The 20,008-nt window shown below is 39.6% G+C and overlaps 1 protein-coding gene across 1 annotated transcript in view; it reads right to left on the reverse strand.

Annotated features, from left to right (window-relative positions):
- Nucleotides 1-20,008, reverse strand: part of LOC124602553 (eIF-2-alpha kinase GCN2) — a 308,459-nt gene that overhangs the window by 15,173 nt on the left and 273,278 nt on the right. Inside the window, exons 24-26 of the mRNA XM_047136328.1 lie at nucleotides 10,736-10,982; nucleotides 8,500-8,609; nucleotides 2,113-2,332 (exon numbers count right to left, since the gene is read on the reverse strand). Coding sequence (XP_046992284.1) covers nucleotides 2,113-2,332; nucleotides 8,500-8,609; nucleotides 10,736-10,982 — 577 coding nt within the window. The remainder of the gene's footprint in view (nucleotides 1-2,112; nucleotides 2,333-8,499; nucleotides 8,610-10,735; nucleotides 10,983-20,008) is intronic.

A 20,008-nucleotide genomic window follows, 5' to 3' on the forward strand; every position in this document is an offset into this window, starting at 1 on the left:
TGTAGTTGTTTGAAATGAGACAAAGTAAGGAAATTATGGCATGATTTCAAATATATCTGTAACTACTCCAAAATATAATCTGGAGAGAGAGAGAGAAAGAGAGAGAGAGAGAGAGAGAGAGAGAGAGAGAGAGAAAGAGAAAGAGAAAGAGAAAGAGAGAGAGAGAGAGAACTGAACAAGGTGTGATCAAAAAGTAACAAAGTTTTCTTTTTCTTACAGAATCGTTATTCATCAACATCAAATTTGTCCCCTTTAAAGTAATCACTCTCAGATATAATACACTTGTGCCAGCGCTATTTCCAATCTTGGAAGCACTTCAGGAACTCACTTTGTGTTTTGGTATTCATCTCCTTTGTGATTCTGTTTTTATCTCCTCAATGGTCCAACACTGAAACCATTTCAAAGATCTCTTCAACCTAGAGAATAGAAAGAAATTGCAGGGGGGCTGTGCCTAGTGAACACAGTTGTTTCTTGCCAAAAACAATATGAACAAACATTGACATGTGAGTGGGAGCATACTGCAATGCCATTTTCACGTGATGGTTTTGCCACAATTCTGGTAGTTTTCTTCAGATTGCTTCAAGCAAAAGGTGTACAACTTCCAGATAATATTTCTTATTGGCCGTACGACCACAAGGAACAAACTCAGGATGCACTATCCCATTATACTCAAAGAAAACAATGAGAAGAACTTTCACATGTGATCACACTTCTCGAATTTTTTTTCGGTTTTGGGCGTTTGGGCAGTTTCCATTAGGACGACTGTCTTTACAAGTTCTGGATCATTGCAGGCTTCATTCAACAATTGCTGAGTAATGTCTATGCAACATTCTTTTTGGTCGAAATACAACAATTTCACAACAAACGTTGCTGCTACATGTTTCATGCCCAAAAAATCTGATAAAAATTGCTTGGTAGGACCAAAAGGATATGCCAACATTATCAAAAATGTTTCTAATGGAGATTTGGCAATTTTCAACCATTTTCTTTACTTCTTCCACATTGTTATCAGTGACTGACGTGCTAGGGCATCCAGGCAGTCATCTTCAATGTCTTCTTGATCCACTTTCAAACATTTATACCACTCATAAACTCTTGTCTTACTCAGATTGTATTCGCCAAAAGCCACAGTCAACTTTATTCCATTTTTCAAGCAAAATTTAGTGGAAACTCTTTGATCCATCTTTTTCGAAAGTAAAAATTCGCCAAGCACTCGAAAACACCTATAACCTTTTTGACTGTCAACAATAAACTAAATATTCAAAACAGCTGCCAATGCAAACATACATCAGGGACATAAAAGATAAAGAACATTTTTTTATTTTATTTTTAAACTGGATATATAAAATATGTGAAATTAGAAATTCATGTTACTTTTGGGTCACACCTCAAACCCACCCAGAAAGGAAATCACTTATCAATTATTGGCAAGGTTGGTATAATTAGCAGTATTGCTATCTTTTATCAAGAGCTATATAAAATCTCAACAATTTACTACACTGGTTGTCAATGTTTGGATTAAAATACAGATTTATTTTTCCCTGTTGCACAGCTAACCAGAAACAGTTTCGAAGATATATTTGAGAAGTAATTGATAAGTCAAGTGATAAAAATGTGTTTACTGTTTACTTTAACATTTCATCTTTATTTACAATAACATTAAATCAATGAATGAAACATAAGTGGAGGAAATCATCAAGTACAATTATCTTAAATGTAACTCTTCAGAAATTTGTATTGCAAACTAAACAAAGTGTGGAAAAAAGTGGATAACATCTGAAGAGGAAAAGTAGTAAAAATAAGATGATCACAAAAGGGAGGTGTGCCACATCAGAAGAAAAGCAGAGAAATGGCTATTAAGGAGTGTGCAAGTGTCAAATGAAAGAAAGATAACTGATCAGTAGATAAAAGAATACAAGCAAGAAAGACCATAGGAAGAAGAGGAAAATGAATGGTACTGAAACTTATTATTCGATTCTCTATCTAGAGGAGCTTGTATAGAAGTTAGTTTGTTCAAATTATCATGATTTCAGAGTCATTGTAAGCCTACCTCTACATTCATGTACTAATATAAATGAAAGTGAAATACACTGACAAAACATTGGAGCTTACCAGCCCTTCATGGCGTCGCCGTTGACTGACATTTAACTTATCAAGTGTGAGGTTAAAATTGCAATTAACTAGAGGGCCACTGCTTGGAGGTCCTGGATTTGTTTGAGTAAAAAATTCATTTTTCGCTTCAACTCGTGAATTTGGTGTGCTAGGTTCCTTACCAGTTAACCTTAGCATCAGGTCTACCAATTCATTTAATTGCACTTTACGTTCCTGGAACCTAAAAAAGAAAGAAAAAATAAATAAATTAATCAAATAAAATTCAGTCATGATTAAGTTACAGATCCCTCTCTTCCTCTTTCACACCCCAGCGCGCGCGCGCGCGCGCGCGCGCACACACGCACACACGCACACACACACACACACACACACACACACACACACACACACACACACACACACACACACAAGTGTAGCAGTGTAGCAGTGCAGCTGGGGGATGAGGAGGAGGAGAGATGTTTAGGAGAGAGAACCTTGAGATGGGAGAGGGGCAGGGAAGGGTGAGAGGGGGAGAAGGGGCAGGCAAGGTAAAGAGGAGAAAGGGGGAGAGGGGGGCAGGGAAGGGTGAAAGGGGAGAGGAGGAGGGAGCAGGGGGAGGGCAGGAGGGAGATGGGGGAAGGCAGGAGGGAGCAGGGGGAGGGCAGGAGGCAGTGGGGGAGGGACAAAGGCAAAAAGGGCAGGATATATATGGTGGTAAGGAAAAAAAAAAAACCCCTAGATTTTTCCCAGTTAAAAGTACATGTGTTACAGGGTGAAAATACTTTTCTTTCCCCAAGTGAAAATACACTTTTTCCTGGGTGAAAGTACAATTTTTCCACATTAAGTGACATACATTTCCCCGGAGTTATAAAATTTTTCAATCATTTGAATGGTAAAGGTTTTACATACTTGCAATGCGCTTTCGTCAGCAATTCATATTTCACGTCACGCGATCTCACCAACTTTTGATGTAGTCAGCCAGTAGCAACATCTCTGTTAAGTAGTATGAACACCAAAACAGAAAAGTTCATGGTTTAAATTAATGTACATGTAGTATAGCTACAGGGGAAGGACCCGTTATTTTTCTAAGTTGCTGGTCCTCTAAGTGCTAGGCTTTGAATGAGAGTGAAATGCTCTTGCGTAAAAGAAAATTTACTTTGAACGTAAAGCTTCTCAAATCACCATTCACAATATTTTCCCTGCAACCTGTTGGAAATAGGTTCATTTTAGCAGATGCAAGAGAGCACAAGGAAACAGGTGTTACTGCACATGCGCAGCTACGATGAAGTACTCTGTCGTAACACCTTTCATCTTATTTCTATTTGGAATTTACCTTTCGTCAAATTTCTGTTTGGAATTTACCTTTCGTCAAACTTCTGTTTGGAATTTAGTGCATACTGAGGCATCACATGATGGTGCGCAGCACTGCGGCACATTGTTTGGTAGGGACACATGAAGTTACTGCACTTACGGAAACTGTTTTATCATATCCCATCCAGATAATGAATGCAAAATAAGAAAGCAGTCCTTGGCATAATATTCATTTCAAAACTTGGCTCTACAATTTGAAATACATTTTCAAATGCAGTGACAGATTTTTAATTCGTGCTCTAAAATAATGCTATGTAGAGCTTCCAATCAGGTTTACATCTTTGCAGCAAAAAAGCTAGTAAGAAAGAATACAAATTTCATGAGAGAGAAAAAATACGGCAGTCTGTCAGCCTATAATTTACCAAAGAATGGCGTTCTGTAAATTTAAGGTGTAAACAACAAGCATCCGAGTTTCACGGAAGGCAAATTTGTAAAATAAAGCTGTCAATATATATGAAACAAAACATTTTATTCAGTACTACTAATCAAATTTGCTTGCTTAGTCATCTTCAAGTGAACATTTACATACGTTCATACATATACAGCATTATCAGATCTTACAGTACGACATAAACGAAACAGGACATCAGAGAATAGTCCAAGAGCATCAGAATTTCATAAGCCATAAATTTGGAGGCTTGACATTATTTATTAATTTACACCTTAAATTCACAGAATGCTGAGGAAGCAGAGGCTCTTGTGCTCTCAGTTCAAAAGGGAATACACAAACGGCAACAAGCGAAGGTTAATAGAGGTTCGTGTGTCTTCACGAAAAGATCTATGCGTGACGCATACAACTACCACTGTCACGCCTTAGCAAAAGATCTGGCAGAGCACCCCGTAAATTCTGGTCACATGTACAGTCACTAAGCAGGTCTAAGGCTTCCATTCAGCCCCTTGTTGACCAGTCTAGTGTGGCAGTTGCAGACAGCAAGTCAATAGCTGAAGTTTTAAATTTCACATTCAAGAAATTGTTAACACAGGAGAATCATGCAAACATACCATCTTTAGAGCTTGCATTTATCGTGAATCTCTCGTCTAGCACAAAGTACCAAGAGACTAGAAAAAAGTGCAGGTGACTCCAGTATATAAGAAAGGTAAAAGAACCTGCAAAATTAACACCTATATCCCTAACTTCTATTTGCTGCAGAATCCTTGAACATATTCTCACTTTAAATACAATAAACTTTATTGAGAGTGAGTAGCTTATTTCCACCAGCATGGTTTTAGAATTCATCGCTCATGAAAAACTCAACTTGCCCTTTTTTCACATGGTATACTGAGAAACATGGATGAAGGGCAACAGGCAGATTTTGTATTTTTAGATTTCCAGAAAGCATCTGACAAGGTGCCCCGTTGCAGGCTGTTACCAAAGGTACAAGAATATGGAATAAGTTCACAGATATATGAGTGGCTTGTAGAAGTCTTAAGTAATAGAACCCAGTATGTTGTCCTCAAAGCCGAGTGTCCATCGGAGACAGGGGTATCGTCAGGAGTGCCCCAGTGAAGTGTGATACGGCCACTGTTGTTCTGTATGTACATAAATGATTTGGCAGACAGGATAGGCAGTAATCCCCGGTTGTTTGCTGAGGATGCTGTGGTCCACAGTAAGGTGTTGAAGTTGAATGACAGTAGGAAGATACAAGACTATTTAGACAAAACTTCTAGTTGTTGTGATGAATGGCAGCTAACTCTAAATGTAGAAGAACGTAAGTTAATGCAGACATGTAGGAAAAACAAAGCTATAATTTTCAGATACAGCAATGGTAGGGTCATACTTGACACAGTCACATCATTTCAATATCTGAATGCAACACTGCAAAGTGATATGGACTGGAACAAGAACATGAGGATAGTGGTAGGGAAGGAAAATGGTTGACTTTGGTTCATTGGGAGAATTTTGGGAAACTGGTTCATCTTTAAAGGAGACTGCATATAGGATGCAAGTGTGACCTATTCTTGAGTACAGCTAGAGTGTTTGCAGTCCACACCAGGTTGGACTGAAGGAAGACATCGAAGCAAAGAGGTGGGCAGCTAGATTTGTTACTGGTAGGTTCGAACAACACGTAAGTGTTATAGAGATGCTTCACGAACTCAAATGGGAATCTCTGGGAGGAAGTTGACGTTCTTTTCTAGAAACGCTATTGAGAAAATTAACAGAACCAAGATTTGAAGCTGACTGCTGAATGATTCCATTGTAGCCAATGTACACTGTGCGTAACAACCAAGAAGGTAAGATATGAGGAATTAGGGCTCATACTGAGGCGTGCAGACCGTTGTTTTTCCCTCGCTCTGGTTGGTTTGTGGGGGTTGAAGGGACCAGACTACAAAGGTCATTGGCCCCTTTTTCCATGAACATGAAACACCCATAAGGAAGAAAAACCAGCAACGGAGATGACAAGGAACTGCACAGAACAAACAAGACACAGACAAAGACCAGAAAAGAGGAACTAAAAACACACAGTGTGTTACAGTGGTTGACTGACCATGGGAAAAAAAAAAAAAGGAAATGCCAACCACTAAGAGACACACTAAAATTCCCAATCTAAAACCATAGGCCAAAGGCCAGGCTCTACACAAAAAAAAGACACAAACCCTCAGATTGAGTGATAAAAGCCCCCTGCACGAATAAAACCCAATACTAAGCGTGCCATCACAGTATCCTCGGTTAAAAGTGCGGGGAGTGTATCAGGCAGCGTGAACATCTGCCTGATCACAGTTAAAAGTGGACAGTTCAACAAAATGTGGGCCCCTGTCAATGCTGAACCACAGCGGCAGAGAGGTGGGTCCTCGCGGCACAATAAATAACTGTGTGTCAGCCAGGTGTGGCCAATGCATAGCTGGCAGAGTAGAATGGAGTCCTTGTGAGAGGCCCGCAAGGAGGAGCGCCACATACACGACACAACCCGAAGTTTGTTGGGTGAAGGCAGCGTGTGCCATTCAGCATCCCAGGTACCAAGGACCTTCTGCTGCAAAACTGACTAGAGATCACAATCCGAAAGGCCAATCTCCAGGGCCGGTGCACCAACAGCCTGTCAACCTGATCATTACCCGGTATGCCGACATGACCCAGGGTCCACACAAAAACCACAGAGTGGCCATGACAGGCAAGAGTATGGAGGGACTCCTGAATAGTCATCACCAGACGAGAGTGAGAAAAACACTGGTCGATAGCTCGTAAACCGCTCAGGGAGTCACTACAGATGACGAAAGACTCACCTGGGCAGGAGCGGACATACTTGAGGGAGCGAGAGATGGCTACCAGCTCCGCACTGAAAACACTGCCGCCATCCAGTAACGAGCATTGTTCAGAGTGATCCCCAAGAGTAAAAGCATAACCAACTAGACCAGCAACCATCAAACCATCGGTATAGACTACAGCGGGCCCGAAAAATGCGGCAGGGATGGAAACAAAGTGGCGGCGGAGGGCCTCAGGAGAGACTAAGTCTTTCGAACTTTGCGCCAAATCCAGCCGAAGGCTTGGACGGGGCACACACCATGGGGGTATACAGACATAGGCCTGAAAAGGAGGCTGGAGAGGGAAAAACTCAAGCCCTGAGAGAAGAGACCGGATGCGGATCACTATCAGACACCCTGACCAGGGTCACTGTTCCAGAAGATGGACGATCGAGTTGGGGAACAGGAGACGGTAATTGGGATGCCCAGGCAAGCTAAAAACATGCACAGCATAAGCAGTCAGCAGTCACTGGCACCGGATCCGCAATGGAGGGACACCAGCCTCCACAAGTAGGTTGGCGACAGGGCTCGTGCAGAAAGCTCCAGTGGTGAGTCGGATCCCAAAGTGAAGGATGGGATCAAGCAACCGCAATGTGGAAGGCGATGCCGAACCGTAAGCCAGGCTCCCATAATCGAGATGGGACTGAATCAATGAGTGGTACAGTTGGAGAAGGGTAGACCGATCGACACCCTAGCTGGTGTGACTCAAGCAATGAAGAGCGTTAAGATGGTGCCAGCACGTTTTTCAAGCTACCGAATATGAGAGAGCCAAGTCAATCGGGCATTAAAAAGCAAGCCCAAAAATGGATGTGCCTCCAACACGGCAAGATGTTCGCCATCAAGATAAAGCCATTGCTCAGGGTGAACAGTGCAACGCTGGCAGAAATGTATGATGCAAGTCTCGGTGGCCGAGAACTGGAAGCCGTGCATGATGGCCCAAGACTGCACCCTGCGGATAGCGCCCTGTAGTTGCCATTCAGCAACCGCAATGCCAGTGGAGCTGTAGTACATGCAGGAGTCATCAGCATACAAAGAAGTCGATACGGATGTTCCCACAGCTGCAGCTAGCCCATTGATAGCAACTAAAAAGAGGCAAGCACTCAAGACAGAGCCTTGTGGGACCCCATTCTCCCGGACTCGGGAGGAACTATGGGAGGGACCAACCTGCATGCGAAAGGAATGAAGCGACACAAAATTTTGAATAAAAATTGGGAGCAGGCACGTTAAACAAATGGATAGAGTTTCACTTTCAAACATGTGTATCTTATATTAATAGATTAAGTTACAAATTTGCACTAATTCAACTGCTTGAAATGAAGTTATAATGAAATCTAGACCTTTTGCTGCTTACAGGTGTTGATAAATATCAACAGGTACAGTTGAAAAATGTGTGCCCTGACTGGGACTCGAACCCGGGACCTCCAGCTTACATGGCAGATGCTCTATCCAATTGAGTCACCGAGGACACAGATGATAGTGTGACTGCAGGGACTTATCTCTGGCACGCTCCCCACACTTTCCAACTTTATGTCCACACACTAAATTTGCAGTGCCCTTGCCCACCATACTCATTACTTGCAGCAGTCACTCTTCCAATTCCCGTAAGAGTTCAGGCAATGTGAGTGCATCTGCACTGAAGACGACCATTAGCCGGTAAGCCTTATCTATATGAAGATTTATCAATGCCTGTAAGCACCGAAAGCTCTAGATTTCATTATAACTTCATTCTTAAAGAGCTGCAAGATCACCAATAGTATCTGTACAGATACTAGCTTCATATGCATGAAATGATGTTCTCACCTGTCTTTTTCCCAGCTTCGGACTCTGACTGATTCCACTTCACAGTCTTTTAGCATTATAAAGTGGGGCACAGACATCTCTCGGCAGTAATCTTGAACCTCTTCCAGGGTCTGCAGAACAAATGAGCAAGACATAAATCTGTATGTTTTAGTTTTTATCCAATAAGAAAAAGCAAAAAGAAATAAAGAAACAAATGGGATTACAAACAACCTTTTTTTAAATAAATTATTTTTATTTAACTTTTTCCAATTACCTGCCATCAAAGCTACCCACAAATCATTCTTTCTAAGTTTCTTGAGGCAGCTATTGCAATATCATGATTATTTCCATCCCTTTCTTCCACTTACTTTGGTGAGTATTTCTGTGACTAACTAGCACAGACCAGACAAGTCCAAAACAAATTATGCAGTTATTCTTTGAATAATCCCTGCTTACTTTTCATCTACAATGTTTTAATGTACATTAGAAACAATGTGTCTAATTTTGTGTTGAGAAGTGACATTCATAGCCATAATACTAGAAACAGAACACCTGTAGACGTACCATATCATAGATTATCAAAATCGCATAACTCTTACCTAGTTCTTGGACTAAGGATGTTTAATAGACTAAGTGCTGACTTTAAAGAACCGCCTGTAAATATCTTTAAAGCTAAATTATACAAGCTACTAGTGAACAATCAGTTTTACACCATTGATGAATTCTTTGAAGATGAAAATACTGTATTCTAACGTGTACCTATTTTATGTAAACTAATTTACATCGATATAGTAGTTTATGTAGAAATATATGCTCATGACTTTGTCTATTGCTGTAATCAGCTGAACGACAACAAAATTAAAATTATTATTATTATTATTACTATTATTTAAGTTCAACTTGGCAGTCTCAGACTGAAGGAAAAAATGCTCAACAACCAGAGGCTTAAGGAAGTCATTCTTCTTGCAGGTGAATTACATTTCCTTAGGCTTCATCCAACGAATCAGCCTGTCATTATCTTGCCCACAACTAAATTTATACAGTGCTCTCACCTTACATTGTTACAAATGAATATCTCTAGATATTTGAAATAATTTTGCCTGATTCTAATGGCAATGTCATCAAACAACAAATGGCTCTGAGCACTATGGGACTCAACTGCTGAGGTCATTAGTCCCCTAGAACTTAGAACTAGTTAAACCTAACTAACCTAAGGACATCACAAACATCCAAGCCCGAGGCAGGATTCGAACCTGCGACTGTAGCGGTCTTGCGGTTCCAGACTGCAGCGCCTTTAACCGCACGGCCACTTCGGCCGGCCATCAAACAACATCAGGATATATTTGGCTCATTTGAGCACAATACATTAGATTTATTTCTGTAAAAAGTTAGTCACCAGTCTTTGCACAAAGCACTGACAAACTACAAGATTTTTTGTACATTCAACAACGATGCAGCCAAGTCACCATTGAATAGTTTCAGAGAGCTACCTACATTAATCAGGAAGTTACATGTATCTATACTCATTAATGGGAATGATAAATGGAGTGCAAAGTTTACTCAGCTCTGAAGGCACATATTCTGCTTATTAACATTGAGAAACTTATTGAAGGCTCTTTGAAGGGAAAGAAAAACTTTGGCTCCCCTATTTACTGCCTCCCAGATACTGTGAATGAAAAGTGTGAGCTGAATTTCACATTATTAGTACTTTCAGAAATCTTGAAAATACAGGAGAGTTGGTTGCTCTCCAAAATAATCATCATGTAGGAGAAGAACTCATTGAATTTGATGATACAGGCCTGTAATTCTATGCATCTGTCCTCTTCTTAAAAACTGGAATGAGCTACTTCTTTATCACTTGGAATGTCCTACTGATTCAAAAATCTATGACGTACTGCTGATATAAGAAGAGCCAATGTTCTCTCATAATACAGATGATTAAAGATACTCAAATAGGTAAACTGAGCTTTCCTCTAACAAGTAACTGTGGTTGCTGCTTGGTTTCGCAATCAATGATCCATTTCCATCTCTGTGCTGGTACCGAAAGAAAGAATCATAGTGGGTTAGAATTTAGGAAAAAATGTTTGAGGCAACAGTGTTGAATGGGTGGCTAAAATGGTTTCAATATTATGTGCAAGTCCTAACATGTACCTGAAACTAATTACATAATAGTTTAAATGTTTCTTACAGTGATTATTCAGTATGATTATAATTTTTGGGGAGAAATTTTTGATATTTTAAGAAACTAATATATTACCTGCATGGTATCAAGAAGCAATGTTTGCACACCATGAGCCCAGAGTTCTTTGGCAATACTAGCTTTCTGCTTGAAGAGGAAGCGTTGTCCTAGGGAGCAAACAACTACATCTACTGTACTAGCTGCTCCAGACAGGACAGCTCGAGCCTCTTGCAAGGCTAACACTATTTTATCCAGTGAGATGCTTACACCAGCAGCTGATTGAGTCATTCCGCGTGTTGCCAATCCTGTCAGCTCAAGTGTATGCCTACAGCCAAGAAAGAAACACACATTGTAAATGTAGAGTGTGCCTTAAATGTAATGTTCTGATCATATACTGAAAACTTTACATTAGCTTTATCAACAAATAATCAAACTAAAGAAGAAAACACTCTCAAAAGTATATCTTTAGCAGAACGTTTGCTAATTCAAAAGTAAGAAAATAAACCACAAAATTTAAATGAAATTTCATTCTACACTGGAATGTTCACTGATGTGAACGTTCTTGACAAGCTGTGTTGTAGATTGTTTCTTTAAACCGTAATTTTGTCTATTCTTGCCCAGTGGCCACATTTAAGAATTCCTTTATTAAATTATAAGATAACAGGAGATATCGGGGGGGGGGGGGGGGGGGGGGGGGCTGGGGGGGGGGGGGCCATACTGGGGATCCTGCCCCTAGAAATTTTCTAGATTTTAGATGAAAAATAGTGAGTTTTAAACTTTTTTTAAGAATTCTTGGGTCATATGATCAACATTAGAAACCTGTAAACTGGACTCTTGATAACTCCACACTCTGGGAAACGTGACAAGCCTGACGCATTTTTTGGCTTTGAAAAAAGAAACAAAACATAAACACGCACGATATTTTCGTAAAAAGCTAATTTAATTTACAGTAATAATCATGCTTATAAACTATTACACAGCAGTAAATTTATAGCTCTGAAAAGACAAATTATATTTAAATAAATCCTAAACTATCATTAAAAAAATAAAACAAAAAATATTGCTGTCACACAGTAAAAGCTCCTTGATTACTAAGTGAAATAGTTAATTTAAGCTTACTCTGAATGAGGCTCAGGGTTCATTAAGTAAAAACAATATCTCAAAGTCAATGCTTTAATATAGTTAATAATGTTAATACAGTATGCCTAATACTTTCAGTCAAAAAGTAAGTAAATAGCAGGTTTTAACTGGGTCTTACACCCTAAAAATATTTAAGTACTTCAAAATAACTAATACAGTACTAAACCAGTACTAATATTTCAAAACTGAAAATTTAACATTGTGTATGTATTTAATCCTCTATTTTATAAAGACTTTTAATACTACTCTAAATGCCATTTTTAGGGCTAGAGTGTCTTTTCAAAGGTCCAAATGTCAACCATCTGACTGGATTACTGAATATGAAGTTGTTGATGACTGGTCAGATACCCAATTCATCCAAAACATTTTGGTGGGCATGAAGAACAGCCAAGTTATTCAATTGCTTCTGCACCATTGGTGATCCGAGATATGACTTCAGACATCTAAGGGTGGAAATGACCATTCTGTTGCTGCTGTCATGATTTGAACTACTTTGACAAGCTTAATGCACTTCACTACTTCACATAACATTTCTCCAACTGCAGGCTCTTCTGAAATGTACTTTCTTACATCACACATGTTTTTTAAAACTAGTTGCTTTTTATTAGCGATGTTGGCTGACATATTCAAGTGTAAGCACAGTCTCTCAATGTCTATGTCATTTTTGAAAAACTCAGTTGATTTTTCCAAATTTGTTTCGCCTCTGTTTACTAAAAGCAAGCACTGTTGTTCCACAGCAATGACCTATGTGAGTCCAGTTGAAGCAAACCGCTCAGTAATGCAAGATTGCACCGTTTCACAAACTTCAATGTAAATAGCTTTGTAGTACTCCTTTGGGGTTTTGAAAATGTGTGGTGAGCTGGCTTCGTTGTTTTCATACTTCTTTGGTATATTTCAATTACGAGGAAGTGAAGGATCGACAACTTGTGAAGGTTTTTCTTTTAAACACAATTCCCAAAAGTGTTCAAAACTATCACACCTTCCATTCAATACACAAATCAAGCCCTTATATATTTTTTCCAGATCAGCAACACTTAGGTGAGGGCATTGAATTTTTTCATTGACATCCTCTACTGGGTTCACTGCATGGCAATAAAGACGTAAAAAGAAATAAGTCTTGAAGTGTAACATTGACTCAAGGTAGCCTGCACATTTGTAGCCTGCCTCTGTTTTGTTCTCTGCAGAAAATGTTTCAAAAACTCTAGAAGTTCTTCAAAGTTTTTCAATATTCTCAAGATACTATAAGCTATAAGTCCATTGAGTCGGGCAAACGTGTTGTAGACCAGCTAGGTTGTTGGCACTCTTACAGTGTATGCTTCTGTAAAGTCCCATCCTTTTGTTGGATTACCTTACAATGTTTATTAAGTCCTTGGCTAAAGCCATAATATCTCTCATAGACGTAATATGGCAGAGACTGTCTACAACTGCCAAGTCTAAACTGTGAGCAGTTAAGTAACATAACATGCTTTTGGTTATATATCCTAAACTAACTTTTTTAGTCCTTTGAACTTACCTCTCACATTCGAGGCACCACCATAGCACTGTCCTCTTAAGTTATCTATTGACAAATAAAGACGATCAAAAACGTCTTTTAAAATACTAAACAGAATTTGTGATTCAGTGTTGGGGGTCTTGTATAAGCCAATAAAGTCTTCGTTGATGATTAAGGAATCATCGATAGTACAAATACAAAATAACACTTGTTCACGAATCGAAGAATCACTTGTTTCATCCGCCATAATAGAAATATGTTCAGTTTTCCTGACTGAAGCCAATATCATTTTCAACACAGATTTACCTAGTAGATTAATGATCTCATTTTGAATATCGTGGGGGGCTCCACTTATACCCCGAACGCCCTAACCAATCTTGAAACTCAGGTATGTCATTCTTTAGGAGTTGCAACAATTGAAAAAAATTTGAGTTTACATCTTCGTGCCCTCTAATTGCTAGTCCTTGCCAGCATAGAAATTGCACGGTAGCAAAAAACTTTTTCAGTAGATGCTTCATATTCTAGCCATGTATATTTGATCAACCAAGACTTCTGAAATGATCTTCCCTTACTGGATTGTCCAGGTTTCAGCTGTGAATGGTTCTCGCCTGAAGACGACGAAGCAACTGATGACTTGCAGTATCATCAACTTCCAAGTGCGCCTTTTTGGTAACAAATTTATCAATTGCAAACTTAATTCACAATACACTAAGAGACTAAAGTAAACGAATAAAATACAGTCATATAAAATAGTCCACTGGCCTGCTGGTGCCAGACTTTACCTACAGGTTCGCACGCTGGGACAAATTCTAAGTGTGCCCGCAGCACCGTAACACTATCATAATTCACGCTACTCGTTTTCAGTTAATCTGCTTACTACTGTAATAATCATTTGTTTTAATTCATTACTGAATGTATTTTAAAATGTAACCATCATCAAACAAGGAAAATAAAAAATTCTAACATAATTTTGTGATTTTACAAATAATAATGCAACTAATAATTTTCTTAAATTATTGGGAGGGCTCAGCCCCCCAAACAAATTTTTGAGGGGGCTCGGGCCACTTCAGGTCCCATGGAGTTGGCGCCTGCACTAGTGACTAACACACAAATAACTTTGTGATGAGCAAAAACCTTGATACGGCGTCGATATCCTGTTTTCATTTACATCTTTGTATCTATTTTTATTTTCCCAGTTGTTCTCATTTCACTTTATAAATTTAGTATATTTCATTATGTGACACAACTGTGGCAATATTTGGGAGGGAAAAATGTTTGTTTAAATGTAATGGCCTCACTGGTCTTCTTGCTGCTTGTTATCAGACGAATAAATGACTAATGGTGAAGATAACCACTGTTGTTTCCACCGAAGGTTGACAAATAAAAAAATTGAATAATTGGCAAGAAACACCGTTCATAGGCCCGCCTAAAGTATAGTTAGATTTTAAAATATTGGCTACGTCACTGTCCAGGGGCCAGGCAACCCAACCTACACATCTATCACGTTAACCCAAATCTACATCTTCGTCTACATGGATACTCTGCAAATCAGATTTAAGTGCATGGGAGAGGGTTCATCGCACCACCTTCACAATTCTCTATTATTCCAATCTCATATAGCACACAGAAAGAATGAACGCCTATATCTTTCTGTATGAGCTCCGATTTCCCTTATTTTATCTTTGTGATCGTTGCTCCCTATTTTTGCATTCGGAGGAGAAAGTTGGTGACTGGAATTTCATGAGAAGATTCCGTCACAATGAAAAACGTCTTTCTTTTAATGATGTCCATCCCAAATCCTGTATCATTTCTCTGACACTCTCCCCCATATTTCGCGATAAAATCAAAATTTGCTGCCTTTCTTTGAACTTTTTCAATGAACTCAGTCAGTCCTATCTGGCAAGGATCTCACACCGCGCAGCAGTATTCTAAAAGAGGACAGACAAGCGTAGTGTAGGCAGTCTCCTTAGTAGGTCTGGTACATTTTCTGAGTGTCCTGCCAATGAAACGCAGTCTTTGGTTAGCCTTCCCCATAACATTTTCTGTGTGTTCCTTCCAATTTAAATTGTTTGTAATTGTAATACCTAGGTATTTATTTGAATTTACGTCTTTTAGATTAGATTGATTTATGGTGTAACCAAAGTTTAACGCGTTCTTTTTAGCAGTCATGTGGATCACCTCACACTTTTCGTCATTTAAGGTCAACTGCCACTTTTCGCACCATTCCAATATTTCTTCTAAATCGTTTTGCAGTTTGTTTGATCTTCTGGTGACTTTATTAGTCGATAAAAGCCTTCCGGAAATCCAGAAATATGGAATCGATCTGAAATCCCTTGTCAATAGCACTAAGCACTTCATGTGAATAAAGAGCTAGTCGTGTTTCACAAGAACGATGTTTTCTAAACCCATGTTGACTGTGTGTCAATAGACCGTTTTCTCCAAGGTAATTCATTACATTCGAACACAATATATGTTATAAAATCCTGCTGCATATCAATGTTAACGATATGGGCCTGTAATTTAGTGGAATATTCCTACTATCTTTCTTGAATATGGGTGTGACCTGTGCAACTTTCCAGTCTTTGGGTATGGATCTTTCATTGAGTGAACGGTTGTATATGATTGTTAAGTATGGAGATAATGCATCAGCATGCTCCGAAAGGAACCTAATTGGTATACAGTCTGTACCAGAAGACTTGCTTTTATTAAGTGATTTAAGTTGCTTCACTACTGCAAGGATATTTGCTTCTACGTTACTCATGTTGGCAGCTGTTCACAAATCGAATTCTGGAATATTTACTTCGTCGTCTCCTGTGAAGGCATTTCAGAAGGCTGTGTTTAGTAACTCTGCTTTGGCACCACTGTCTTCGATAGTATCTCCATTGCTATCGCACAGAGAAGGCAGTGATTGTTTCTTGCCGCTAACATACTTCACATACGACCAGAATCGCTTTGGATTTTCTGCCAGGTTTCGAGACAAAGTTTTGTTGTGGAAACTGTTATAAGCATCTCGCATCGAAGTTCGTGCTAAATTTCGAGCTTCTGTAAAAGATCGCCAATCTTGGGGATTTTGCATCTGTTTGAACTTGGCATGTTTGTTTCATTGTTTCTGCAACAGTGTTCTAACCCGTTTAGTGTACCAAAGAGGATCAGCTCCGTCGTTTGTTAATTTATTTGGTATAAATCTCTCAATCGCTGCCGATACTATTTCTTTGAATTTAAGCCACAGCTGGTCTACACTTATATTATTAATTTGGAATGAGTGGAGATTGTCTCTCAGGAAGATGTCGAGTGAATTTTTATCTGCTTTTTTGAATAGGTATATTTTTCGCTTATTTTTCGAGGATTGGAGGATTACAATATTCAATCTTGCTATGACAGCCCTGTGTTCACTAATCCCTGAATTGGTTTGGATGCTCGTTATTAACGCAGGATTATTTGTTGCTAAGAGGTCAAGTGTGTTTTCACAACCGTTTACTATTCGCATGGGCTCCTCCTTACCGCATTGCTTCTCCCATCACTCACAGTTGCTTGCAACTAGTTTCAGCAATTGGAGATAGTAGGCATGTGGGTGCATCTTGCATTTGCTTGAGTATGTGTATGTTTTGTCTAATTCAGAAGAAGGCTTTTTGACCAAAAGCTTACTTGTTTAGCAATTATTGTTGTGCCTAACTGTGATTCACCATTTCTACTATATGGTAAATAGCAATCTATTCTTTTCATAATACTGTCATTCATTATTCCATCATGGATTTTCCTTTTAATGCTATATACACATATTACGCAGGAATTTGAGCAAATCTTATTGGCTTTTTAATGGTGCTCTAATTGTTCTCTTACAAAGAGTTTTTGCTCATATGGACACTATTTTGCATCATTACATCACTGATAGATATGAAAGAATTGGACTAATTACAGGCATACAGCTCTAATGGCTTCTGTTTACTAATGTTGCCACTACTCTCACTGTTTTGTGTTTGATTTACTAGAAAATTCACTTTTTCATACACGGAATATGCATTCCGGCCCATAATCTGAAATTCTAATTGTTGTGTACATAGTTCCGCGTAGTCAGTGCGTACACAACTTTCCCACTAGAGCACGCCCCGCTAAGCACAACAGCGCAGGCGCAGCGCTCGTCCGTCTCCGCACTACGAGATGGCGCTGCCTTAGAGACGCACCAAATTCTGCTTCCACCGATCCGCCAATGAGAATGCTGCTAACGTAGAACCTTTTCTCCTCGCGGATCACACTCGCGCAGTGATACATTAACGCGCGAGGTGTTATAACGAGTTTACAGACCTCCGATTACTCAGTCTGCATTTGTCCGCATTAGCCTGTACCAGTCTATAGTCAAGTTTCAGTCTGCACCTAGTAAGATTATCATATTCCTGTACATAGCCATGAAGAGAAATGTACAGACACTGTCAAGTATCAGAGATATGTGAAAATAAGATTAACGTACCAAGACCAAAGGACCTTCAGATTGTCAAGTGTAAACAGCATCCAGAATCAAGTTACGTAATGTCTATGCTTCTTATTATTTTAATAAATGTATGTGAAAATTAATCAAGTTCTGCTTCAAGTTGGTCACCGTCAATCCGCTACTCTAAGCGTGCAAGTGGCATTTCTATCGTCTGACCTAACGGCAGAAGATAAACACGCCACGACAAGACCACGAGACATCATATAGCTGACATTCACCTACTTCGTTAGAGCGACAAGTCAAATAATCTGATGGTGTGTGTACCGAAGGTCTTACAGTACGCACACCACACTAATATTCACAGAAAATCTATTAGAAAACATCGATAGGGTTCACCGAGCCCTACCCATTGACAGTACATTTGTCTGAGTAAGTTACCACTTTTAGAAGTTTGTATATCCAAAACATTTAATAAATCATAAACTGGATCCCATAGCGGCTGCGCATCTTCACTCATGCACTTGTCTAATTTTTGTCTTTAAAACCATGTGACTGGTTTCTCTCACAATGTTTCGATTCAGTTTTTATTTAGAGTTTCTCGTATTTCATATTTCTTCATTCAGCTGGTTCAGCCATGGTGGCTACCTTGTCTGGTCAACTCAAATGGTCGGGTTTAACTCACCATATGGCACACATCTCCAGCTAGGTGACCTGCAGTCAGGATTTCTCATACTTTGAGCACTGGCAATCATTGCACATCAATAATGGCGCCACGTACTGATCATGACCAAAAGCTCATCCAGACAATCATAGCTGCTCCACAGCTATGTCAAAATACACTCTTTGGCTGTCATAACACTCCAAATTCGGCTGTTTGCACTACAACAGGACACACACACTTGATGTTGTCTGTTATTTAAGTTTCTCATAGGCCTTTTCAGGATGTATCATCTCGACTAGAATCTAAATCCTTCTCATTATATGATTAGATTCTCGAATAGTATAATCTCTAATATTATTTTATGTATTTACACTGTGTCTCTTCCCTCTACATGAGCTTTCTTGATACATGTCCATATGTCTCTTGCTTCCTCTTCTTCAGTGACACTGCCTCCCTGCTGCTGTCTCTTGTCTTTCTTCTTTATGATGCCACAGTGTGCTTGGTCTATGATAGTGTGTTACTTTCTCTGTTCTCTTTCACTGCAGTATGTCATTCTCCATTACTTCTTGTTGACTTCTACTGAGAAGCACTTCACTGAGACTGTCTGTGAAACTTTTAAAACATCTTCAACCTAGCATTTTGTTACATCCAGAGGAGACATCATCAGCAGCCAAGAATATAGTCTGTTTCTCTTATTTGAACTGCTTTGACTGACACTATGTGCATGACACAATGATGTAACCACCACTGTTCACAGGCCCCAAGCAAACAATACGTAATATTTCACTGTCATAGTAATTAGGTGAGAAAGCAATCATTTTTCAAAACAGCAAATATTTTAAAAATTATGTTCTCATTGTCTTGCCTGTGTCCACAGAAATTGCTGCTAGGGTTCCGGAGTGCACGTTATATCCATGCAGTTGTGGCACTTCCAAATGAGGGCTTTCCAGGTCTGGATGGACCATTGGCAAACATGCAGTCAATAGGCATGGACAGAGATGGTTATATATGGCAGTGCTCCAAATGACCTTGGAGTGTCTGCTCTCATAAGGCGCCACCCATGGGTGTTAACCACTGTAGCCAGCATCCACACGTTTTTTGCCCATATGAGCATGCCCACTCTGTTGTGTATGGCAGATATCGCCTCGCATGCCACGTGCAGGGTTCCCGGAGGCTGTGGGGCTTGGAGGTGAAGGAGAGTTTGCAGTTGTTTCCTACAGAAGGAGTCCACTGCGCTAAGGTCATGAATGGGAGTGGTCCTGAACATGCTCAGGAACGTTGTGAGCATTGCTGCAGTGGTAATGGTTCCCACTGCCTTTAATATTTGCTAATTGAATGTTCGCACCATTCGGTCTGCTTTACCATTGGGGGAGGGGGGAAACAGCAGACTAAATATATCTGTGATCATGTTTGAGGGGGACAATTGTTTGAAAGCTTACACTGTGAGTTGGGACTGATAGTCCAACAAGATGGATGAGCATGTTAATTGTGGTATCTACTGTGGTGGATGTCATGCTGACAATGTTGCTATCTGAGTTCACATATTGTCATTTTGTCATCTGGAAATAGTGGAGCTCTGCACACTAGAAAATGGAGTACCAATAGAGGAACCAGAACATCTCTGACATATTG

Source organism: Schistocerca americana, chromosome 1, assembly GCF_021461395.2.
Source record: "Schistocerca americana isolate TAMUIC-IGC-003095 chromosome 1, iqSchAmer2.1, whole genome shotgun sequence".
Lineage (NCBI taxonomy): Eukaryota > Metazoa > Arthropoda > Insecta > Orthoptera > Acrididae > Schistocerca > Schistocerca americana.